Source organism: Rhinoraja longicauda, chromosome 8, assembly GCF_053455715.1.
Source record: "Rhinoraja longicauda isolate Sanriku21f chromosome 8, sRhiLon1.1, whole genome shotgun sequence".
NCBI lineage: Eukaryota > Metazoa > Chordata > Chondrichthyes > Rajiformes > Arhynchobatidae > Rhinoraja > Rhinoraja longicauda.
Genome location: NC_135960.1, coordinates 50687563 through 50698658, shown reverse-complemented (window position 1 = coordinate 50698658; position 11096 = coordinate 50687563). Strand labels below are relative to the sequence as shown.

Sequence of the window (11096 nt, the reverse complement as noted above, 5' to 3'; positions counted from 1 at the left end):
CTGTCCAGTAGAGTTTGTGTGACAATATCTTCATGGGGCGTATGATACAACAATGTTCGATTCCCGCGGATCCTGAAAACTTACGCTTAAATGTTGATCCCTGTTTCGATGGACAACAAGCATCTCATTTACTACCAATTGTTGACAAACCCTTACACTCATGATTCCTTGACTTGCTCAGTCTCCATAAAGACAGAAGTGATGCATTCCTCCTGTCCCTTAATGATAAGAATTTATTAAGAAATATGCAGGTGCATTTAGTTCTTATTTTGTTGCATGTTGTCTTTTACTATCTGTAATATTAATCATTTTTATCATAAGCTCAGTGGATTTTCTTAGCTTGTGCAAGTTATAACCTATAATTCACCTTGGATTTTTAGAAGAAATACCCTTTTGAACTTAGTGTTTTCCGCAAAAGTCATTGGTTAACTCTGAATCGATAAATCAATGTAAATCAGTTTTAAATTACCCTGGATAAACTTAATAATTGTTGCCTTTTCTTTATTCAGGTGTGCTGGCCTCAGCTGGAATTCAGATTGAATTATATAATGTTACAACTGCTGTGGATGGAGACCAGTGGTGCATTATGAGAATTACTTCATTATTAGTAGATTTAAATCTTCTTAAGCCACATGTAAAGGTATCAACACAGTTGACAATATGAATAACAGATTCCTAATACATTCTGGAAAACTTAAGGAAAATGTAGAACTTAATTTGACCTTGTTTGGCTTGAATTTATTGTAAGAATGGTGCCTTTTTCAATAGTACAAAATGTCAAATAAACTAACATAACATAACATAATGCCTTTGCATGAGCTAACAGAGTTTATTCAGTGTTTTAACTGTAATATGCCACTGCCTTTAACGTAAACTAGTAGCAGTAAATGCTGGAAATATTTTGCACGTCAGTCAGTATTTGTTCAAAGGTCTGTCACTGCATTGTAGAACGGATTGACCCGTGGTATTTGACAGGCAGATAATGTCTAAGCAACTGCTCTTGAACTAAACAATGTTGATAGCCCTCCCATTCTACTGAGATGGGTTCCATGTCGTTAATGGTCTTATGACTATTTGCATCTTTTGATCTGTTAAATTGGCATTTCCATGTGAAACAGTAGCTGTGATAAATAATCCACCCTCAAACACAACTATATACTAAGTAAAGATTCACTGCCACAAGAACTTATCAAGAGAGAACAAACACATCTTCAGTGTAAAGCCAGAAACTTAAATCCTTATCATCATTCCATGAATCCTAATTACTCAATGAAAGCTCATAGAACTGAAATGTTAAGTTCTCACTACAGATGCTGCCTGACCGACTTAGCCTTTCCAGCATTTTCCTTTACAAAAATTTAGTATCTGCAGCTCTTGGATTTTCAACTCCAATTTACTTAATCTTTGGTCTAAAAGTTATCATTTGTTTTGGCAATAAATGGAATTTCTGAGCATCTTATGATGTTGAAATAATATTGTTTGATAATAATGTAGCTCATTTCTACTTCTGTTTTGCAAAGCAATTATTTAGTAAATTACTTTTCTTGTTTTCCTGTGATTCATTCCAAAAAAGGTGAACAAATAACCATTTACTAATTTCTAATCTTGCAGAGAAGGGGTTTTTGATATAAAATGAATCATTGGAGTTTTAGCTTTTGTCTATAGGATTCAAGACATGTGTTGACATAACACACCTGGGGCTTATTGTGTGCCTTAAGACTCAAGTCATTGGGAACATTTGTGGGTTCATCATCATCATCATCATATCATATATATACAGCCGGAAACAGGCCTTTTCGGCCCACCAAGTCCGTGCCGCCCAGCGATCCCCGTACATTAACACTATCCTACACCCACTAGGGACAATTTTTACATTTACCCAGCCAATTAACCTACATACCTGTACGTCTTTGGAGTGTGGGAGGAAACCGAAGATCTCGGAGAAAACCCACGCAGGTCACGGGGAGAACGTACAAACTCCTTACAGTGCAGCACCCGTAGTTAGGATCGAACCTGAGTCTCCGGCGCTGCATTCGCTGTAAAGCAGCAACTCTACCACTGCGCTACCGTGCCGCCCTGCAGATTTCAATGCACACCCTGCAGATTTAAATACAGAAGTCAAGGCTGAAGTATTGTTGCAGCGCTCAAGAATGTTGCAACAATGTCTTAAGGCATAGTCATCTTGAGTCCCAGGGCAATATTCTAAAATAAAGTTGTTGAATTGCAGTACCTAAGCTTATATTAATCCTTTTCAAAACCAAAAACAGATATACTTGAGAAATACGACGTGGGATTCTTCAGCCTACCGAGTGCATGACGACCATTGATCACCAGTTCACTCTAGTTTTTTGTTATCCCACTTTCTCATCCACCCCCTGCACACCAGGGGCAATTTTACAGGAGCCAATTAACCTACAAACCCACTTGGCAGGTTTTGGCATGTCTTTGGGATGTGGTAGGAAACCAGAGCACCCGGAGGAAATCCACGCGGTCACAGGGAGAATGTGCAAACTCCACACTGACAGCACCAGAGGTCAGGAATGAACCTGAGTCTCTGACGTGGTGCGGCAACAGCTCTACCAGCTGCACCACTGTGCTGCCCAGACAAATCATTATTTCATTCCAGACAGTTTAGAGGAGCTTGCTCAATGCATATTGAATGTCATATGTTTTCATAGTAACACCAGCTGTGGAGAGCTTTGTAGTGACCTAAAGTTGTGTACCATGAGTACTTCCAGCAAAATATTTGATAAATATTTATTCCAAAGTGACAATGGTAACGCCTACCTGGAAAATCTCCTCTTTATTTCTCTTTCACAGAAGCATGTTTGTAGCCAAAAAATGCAACTATTCAAACATACCTGATAACAATAATTACACCAGGAAGAATTATCTTGGCGTTTCTTAAACAATGACTCTTAGCTGCCTGCAACAACTCTAACTATCTTGATTATTAAAATGTATGGTCTCTGTATGCAGACAGTGTTGGATGGAAAACCTCAATGGTTTGGTACCGGAGATATATTAGTGCTGGACTTGCAGATTTTCTGGACTATTGTAAACCCTCATTATACTCCAACAAATTTTGTTTTTCATATGTTTCTTAAGATGTTACAATCTATACACTAAAACTCTCGTTTGTTTGTTTGTTCCTGAACTACAGCCACAACGGTACACGATAGCATGACAATTTTAGGCCCACCTTACTCACCATCGTCCCTTTGGTGCTAATGGAAGAAGTTTCATTGAAATCGGTGTTATATTTTTAAAGCTATTCACATTTTAAAGTTTAAATCTATCTCCTAGGGAGGGGGGAGGGAGGAGGGAGGAGGAGGAGGGAAGATAAGGGGGGTTGAGAGGGATGGAGTGGGGGGGTGGGGAGAGAGGGGGAAGGGAGGGGAGGGGTGGGCAGGGGGGTGGTGGGGGGGAGGGGTGGACAGGGGGGTGGTGAGGGGGAGGGGAGGGGGGGTGGTGAGGGGGAGGGGAGTGGTGGGGGGGAGGGGGTGCAGGAGAGGTGTTATAAATTTTTCCCAGTGAAGTTAAAGAAAGCTTTGGAAACCGGACTGACTAAGTTTAAAGGGATCACGAGAATGTAAGAGGGATGTGGTAAAACAAGCCCTGGTGAGTTTGAAGGGAGAGACACCAGGATTTCTGAACAATGGAACAGCAAATTAGTCGTATAGCATGGAAACAGGCCCTTCAGCCCAACTTGGCCATACCAACCAAAATGCCCCATCTTTGTTAGTCCTACCTGCATGCGAGTGGACCATAATCCTCTCCAAACCCCACTTTTACTGTATTAGCCTGAAGGTCACGGTAACAAAATAGTGGCATTTCATCTATAGCTTTGTAAAATGACTTAAGATTTTTGATGTTTATTACACATTTTTCTGTATAATGATGGGACAAGAAGACACCGTCTCAGTCAGCTCCATGAGGACCATGTGCTTCCAGTGCACAGGGGAACTGAGATGCACACCCTCTGAGCATTGGAGACCTTCGTGTGGGCCAGTAAATAATCTTCAATGATGAATATATCAAAAACAGGCGTCATGCTCTCTGACTTTGCACAATCGGGCACTTGCTGTACTAAATTTATTAAATTATTGAGTTACAATGAATATCTCATCATCTCCAACATGTGACTTCTGCTCTGTAAAGAGACTGTAAAGCATTACAACTACTCACCCTGGTTTCTTTGAGAGCATTCATGTGACAGGAACATAATTAGCCTCAAATGTTCCTGCCAAGTTGGATGCATATTCCTGTTCCTCTTAGTTACTGGTCAATTTCGGAAGAAACATTGTGGGATAAATTCACTGTCGACCCACCAGCAATGCAGGGGGGGGGTCCTTCATGGCTTTTTCAGCACCAATCCATGGATGTAAGCATACATAGGTGTGTCTGATTGTGTAGAACAACTGCATAAAGACAGTCTGGATCATTGTTACTTGTCCCAGGTTTTAGCTTATAGGAAAAATCAAATCCCAGTATATTTATTTAAATTGTGTAGTGATTGGTTCTAATGTTTGTTATGTTCCTCAGTGGGTTTCAGAAGATGAAGATTTTGTTAAAAACAAGTGTGAGAGATGGATGGATCAGCTGTTAAGGCCACAAAATCAGACTGGTACGGCATGAAGCGACTTCCTCAGTCCACTATGTTCATGTTGGTCATCAACATCCATTTTGCAGCAGTCAGCCTGTGGCTTTCTGTGTCGTGGATACATCTTGTTATGAGAGTACGTGAATCTACCATCCCCTCAGGCAATGAATTTAAGGTTTCAACAGCCTCTGTGAAAATAATTCTTCCTCGATCCCTTACTCCTTACCTTAAACATGTGCCCTCTGAGCCACCTCTACTAAGGATCATTTTCTCTATCTATTCCCTCTGTGCCCCATGGAATTTTGTACACCTCCCATGCATGTCCACCTCCATCAATATCTTAGAGCATAGAAAACATAGAAAGTTATGAATAGGGTAGATAGAGCCTATTTCCTAGGGTGGCAAATAGGGTTCCTCAGAGACTAGAGGGCACTGTTTTAAAGTGAAAGAGGCAAAGGTTAAAGGAGCTGGTTAGGGCAAGTTATTTTTTACAGCAAGAGTGGTGGGTGCCTGCCAGGGGTGGTGATAGAGACAGATATGTTAGTGGTTTATGGTATGTTATGCTTTTATGGATATGCAGAGAATGAAAGGATATGGATCATGTGCAAGCAGAGGAGATTAGTTCATCCTAGCATTGTGTTAGGCACAGCCATTGTGAGCCAATGGGGGTGCTTTTAGTCTAGTTTGGAGTTACATCATAGAAATAGGCCCTTCAGCCCATGGAGACCACACTGACCATCAATAACCCGTTCACAGGTTTGTTTGGAAAAATAAGACAATTGACATTTTGTTTTACCTCATATTTTGTGTTACTATAACATTCATAAATTTTAATGACAATTTTCCCTTTTGTGAAGTAGGTTAGTAATAGGTTAGAAGATAGAAGATCAAGAGTAGAAATTAAGGATGCACAGTATGTCCCTCAAAGATCAGGTTGTATTTATGGGCAGGGTTGAGTCCAGGAGCAAGGAGATCTCACTGCAATGGTACAGAGCTTTGGTAGGACCTCCATCCGGAGTTTAGTAAGTAGTTTTGGTGTCCTTATTTGAGATGTTCTTCCCAAGTGCAATCGAACTTTACATGACTGATTCTTGGGATAGAAGTTCTGACATATAACGAGGGATTGAGTTGATTCGGCCTCTGTTCACTTGAGTTTAGAAAAATGAGAGGAACTAACTGTTTCTTAAACGTTGGGATAGTCCCAGCCTCAACTACTTTCTCTGGCAGCTTGTTCCATCCACCCACCACTCTTTGTGTGAAAAAGTTACCCCTCAGATTCCTATTAAATCTTTTCCCCTTCACCTTGAACCTATGTCCTCTGGTACTTGATTCCCCTACTCTGGGCAAGAGATTCTGTGCATCTGCTCGATCTATTAATCTCATGATTTTATACACATGATGAGGCAGATGTTATCAGTTTTCTTGGCATCATGTTTGGGACTGACTTGGCCTGTTCCTGAGCTGTACTGTTCAATGTTCTAAACCAGTGGGTAGTGAAATTGTGGAACGCCCTAACACAGAAGGAGTGGAATCCTAGTCATTGAATATATTCAACAAAGAAGATATATTTCGCAATGCACAGGTGTGGTTATATGTTTTGCAGGAAGGAAAGATGTGTTAACTGTTTTTCAAAAAGGGTTAAATCAAAATGCAATGTTTCAAATTTTTTGGTGTCGGTTAAAAGGCCTGTTTCCGCACTGTATCTCTAAACTAAACTAAACTAAACAACAACCAAATTTAGGGTGCTTCTGGGCTGTCCACTTTATTTGAGTAAGTGAAAAAACCCAGAATATAAATATATAAATTATAGAGCATGCTCAAATAGCTTGACAAATGTATTTCACTTATGTTATTTCCTTCCACCCCAATGCCACAAGCTAAAAGCATGCTGAATATTTCATTCTGTAATGATAGACATCAAAGTGGTGATGATTTTATTTTTGGCTAACTTGTAACTGGAAGATGCATTTCATTTTAAGTCAGTGAGCTCATTTCATTCATGTTACCACCTCAGTTTGTTGAATGCAAGTTTAGATACACTAAGAAATACGAAATTTCCTGCTGGAGGTACGATCATTGACAAAATTATTTTGGTGTTAAACATCAATAAATTAACAAGTAGTAAATGTGTATTCCTACAGATTTGTTGCAAAATGACAATAGATAGTAGTGATATGATCTATGGAACCAAACAATATTGAGGGGATAAAAGCTAAGAAAGTTGTTTCACTAATTAACTCCACAATATCACTTGTGAAAACACCTCACATAATGAGATCCTAGAATAGATTTTGCACCTCAATTTGGTGTGCATCACACATTTACAAGCCATAGAACATTATTTACAATGCACAATATAACTTTCCTAGTTTAACATTCAGGCCTGGCTGAGAGATCTGTTGAGTATTCTTAGCTTGAAATGTGCTGGTGACTGCCGTCAGTAGACTATGACAGCTGATCGGCTCAACTACACGCCATTCCAAAATAGGAGTGGAGCTCTTGAGGTCTTGGCATTTAATAGACCCCATGTGTCACTCTGGGCCTTCACAAAGTCAGCCAAGTGCCTACTAACAACACTATGAACTTTTTAATTCCCGTGTTGCAGATGAAAATAATCAACCTGTAAAACAAGGTATGTTTGCTGTTTCCTAAGTGTGGGTGCTGCATTTTTAAAAGTGATCAATGATCACATATCTCGATAAATGTACTTTGCCTGCTTTGTGGCTATTTATAAACTCTTGATTCTGATTTTTGTTCAAATACTATATAAAGCTGTGAGCTGACATTATTTTTTTTCAAAAGCAACAAAATTCTGTTTTATAGATGACCTAAATATTTAGGGAACAAACAAAGCTGTAACTACTGTATGGCATCGGTGGGACCAGAAGTTCATAGTTTCAATAGATATCATTTAATATGTTTAGCAGTAAACAGATAATTATACAAGGAATACATGGCATGTTTAAAGGTTCCTGAAGCTGGTCAGTGAGTTGTTTTTACATTGACCTTGACCACGGCCTTCTGATTCGAACTACTTTGTTATTCAATAAATAAGAACTAAAATATAATCCAAGAAGGGTCTCTACCCAAAACGTCACCCATTCCTTCTCTCCAGAGATGCTGCCTGTGTTATTCCAGCATTTTCTGTCTACCAGCATCTGCAGTTCAATCTCACACATAAAACATAATCGACCTTGTCTGCCCCCAATACCCACCTCCAATAAGTATATAAAATGGCAGTAATTTTAATATTGGGTTGATTGTTCAAACTGAGTGTTATGTTGAAATTGAGCAACAATAAACGTTTGAGCTATTAAAAAGCAGCATTTCATTTATTTACCTGTAACGGTTTAAGGTTTTCAAAGCTAAAGAATGCACTGGTCGAGAATGGAACTGCCCAAATATACATTTTCGGCTTGTGAAGTTTGCTGGAATTGAGTCTTGGGTTTTTTCCATGTCTCAAAACGTCAGTCTCCTTATAATGCCCATCTTAATTATCAGCTAGAAGGTAATGCTGAGCCTCTTGAATCAATGGAGCACAGTTCCTGATATTTAAATGTTAACATGGCAGAGTTAGGGAATGACTGCATTCTGACCCAGCCATGATCATCAAAGGATTGTCTGTCCCAGGCCAGGATAATGTATGGCTTGGATATGTACACTCTATTCCCATGCACACACTGAAAACAATTCCTTGATGGTGTACAAAAGATAAACACAAAATGCTGGAGTAACTCAGTGGGACAGGCAGCATCTCTGGAGAGAAGGAATGGGTGACGTTTCGGGCCGAGACCCTTCTTCAGACTGGAGTCAGAGGAAAGGGAAACAAGAGATATGGATGGTGATGTAGAGAGATATAGAACAAATGAATGAGAGATATGCAAAAAAGTAACTATGATAAAGGAAACAGGCCATTATTAGCTGTTTGCTAGGTGTGAACGAGAAGCTGGTGCATCTTCGGTGGGGGAGGGATGGAGAGAGGGAATGCAGTGGTTACTTGAAGTTAGAGAAATCAATATGCATACCATTGGGTTGTAAGCTGCACTGCAGGCATGATGTGACAGTGGTGTAAAGGACACCAAACAAAATGTGATTTTGTGGATAGTGTTGAGCTTCTTAAATGTGTTGAAGGTGCAGCCATTAAATGCGTCACTGGTAAAGGGTAGAGAGTCTTTGAAAGGTCAGGTGGTGACTCACTGTAGAATACCCAGCCTCTAACCCATTACTGGAGCCTTAGTATTTATACAGCATCAAGATTCTACTAGGGCCCCAGGATATTGATGGTGGGGCTTAGCAATAGTCCTCTATGTGGATTTTATTTTAGACATTAGAGATGCAGCGTGGAAAGAGGCCCTTCAGCCCACCGAGTCCACACCAGCCAGCGATCATCCCATGCGGTCAAAGCGAGAGTGTCAAATTCCATACAGACAGCACCGGTAGTCAGGATCAAACCTAGGTCTCTGGCGCTGTAAGGCAGCAAATCTATCACTGTGCCACCCATTTGAGACAGGCAATAGTCAAAAAGGAACATTTTAATATTGTACATTTGAGTCAAAGAGTCATACATTGTGGAAGCAGGCCCTTCGGCCCAACTTGCTCATGCCGACCAACATGCCCCAACTACACTAGTCCCACTTTGACCCATATTCCTCTAAATCTTTCCTATCCATGTACCTGTCCAGATGTCTTTTAAATGTTGTTATACTGAAGTACAGTAATTAAAAGTGATTGGGACATGAAGCCCTGTGGAACATTTGAACATTATTATGGACTATGATAATTGGTCTCCGACAAACTCCTCCAACTTCCTTTGTAATTGATCCAACTTTAAACATCTACAGACCCAATTGATTGAGTTCTTAGGAGCATTGTCTGCCGCAGGTGATGGAACCAACACAAAGAATAAAGATCCCTCTCCTTCCCCATCCCCCCCAACTATCTTTATTGAGAATGAGTGAAGTAGTTTGGTTCTTTGCTTATTTATGTTGGTTCCTTCTTCATCTGCTGCAGACGATGCCCCTGAGAACTAAATCAGTTAGGTCTGTAGTTGCAACACAAGACTGCTTTTTGTAATAGCCATTGAAGCCTCCATCCGGAACACCATCTTTGCTTATGCTACCATTTGATTCTTTCAGCTGGTGTTCAACTTGTAGGAGTGCTAATGACTCTTAGCAGGAGCTTCCCTTGACCACATTTGATCTGATGCCTTGAGAATTAATAGGATCCAGAGTCAATATTGTGGGGTCTTCAGGACACTCCCTCCTGTCTATCTATCGCCTACCTGCCACCTTCTGTGCTCTGTCCTGCCAGGAATAGTGAAGGAGGAGTCTGAAATATTGGCTGAAATATATCCATATAAAAGGTTTTTTGGGCACATTTGGGATTATTGATGGAAATGTGGAGGAATAAAATGGGTTTAAGTGGGATTAGAGTGCAAATGGTGCTTGATGATCAGCACAGGCGCCCTGGGCCGAAGGGTTGGTTTCTGTGCTGAATGATTCCATGTCATGGAATAAACTAATATTGAAGGACATGGTCTTTCCTAACTTTTTGTTTTGAATAGAGAGTTGTTTATTTTCCATACATTTACAATTCCAGTGCTTGCTGTTTTAAATGGCTACTGAAATAATATTTTGATACATTCCCTATCAAATTTAAATAATCTTTTCATATATACATATTTAATTCCTTTCACTTATTACATTATGTGGTTGAAATGTCACCTGCATTTATCAGACTAATTCTTAACATTTGAGTTCCTCTGTAAACTGGCATTAATTAGTTAATTGCTGAATGACTATCTAAATAGACTTAGTTGCCATAGAATCTTCTCAGTTTATGACAGATTAATTAAATCTGACTGAGTTCTGATTGTGATATCTCAGAAGCATAATTATTGACCTCTGACTTTAACATTATCCTTGTTAAATGTAATTCCAATAAATTGGGGGTTTTATTGAATTCCCCATTTCCACCCCATACTTAACACACCAAATACCACTACATTTAGTTTTATTTAGGTTTCTTTGTGCTAAGTGGGTCAGGCAGCTTCTGTGGAGGCAATGGATAGGGCAACTTCTTGGGTAAGATCTTTTTTCAGACTGATTGTAGTAGGGGGGGGGGGGGAATGTTGGAAAGTAAGGGTTAGACAAAGGCTGGGAAGTGATGGATGGATGGATACAGGTGCGGAGATGGGTGGAGTAAATGACAAAGGCTAGAGATGCATCTGCAGCTCCTTGTGCCCTCTTTGTATGTTATCTTGACATTGAAGGCAGTTACACCCACCTTCCCTCTAGTGTTCAGCTTGTATTTCTGCCATAATCAAGTGGTGTGAGGCACTGGTTGAAATTAAGAATTAGTTATCATGTCATTGTTGAGCAATGTCATTTAATGGCTTTGCTCCTCCAGACTGAATGTGAACTAATTAACCTGCTCACAAGAACCTCTCAAAACTAAAGAGAATAGCAATAATAAATGTGATTATTTCACAGAT

The 11096-nt window shown here is 39.9% G+C and overlaps 1 protein-coding gene across 1 annotated transcript in view; it reads left to right on the top strand.

The window, feature by feature from the left end:
- phgdh (phosphoglycerate dehydrogenase) overlaps window positions 1-3102 on the top strand; it is a 31226-nt gene extending 28124 nt beyond the window's left edge. Inside the window, exon 12 of the mRNA XM_078403929.1 lies at window positions 510-3102. Coding sequence (XP_078260055.1) covers window positions 510-664 — 155 coding nt within the window. The 3' untranslated portion in view covers window positions 665-3102. The remainder of the gene's footprint in view (window positions 1-509) is intronic.
- Window positions 3103-11096: the final 7994 nt, after the last annotated feature.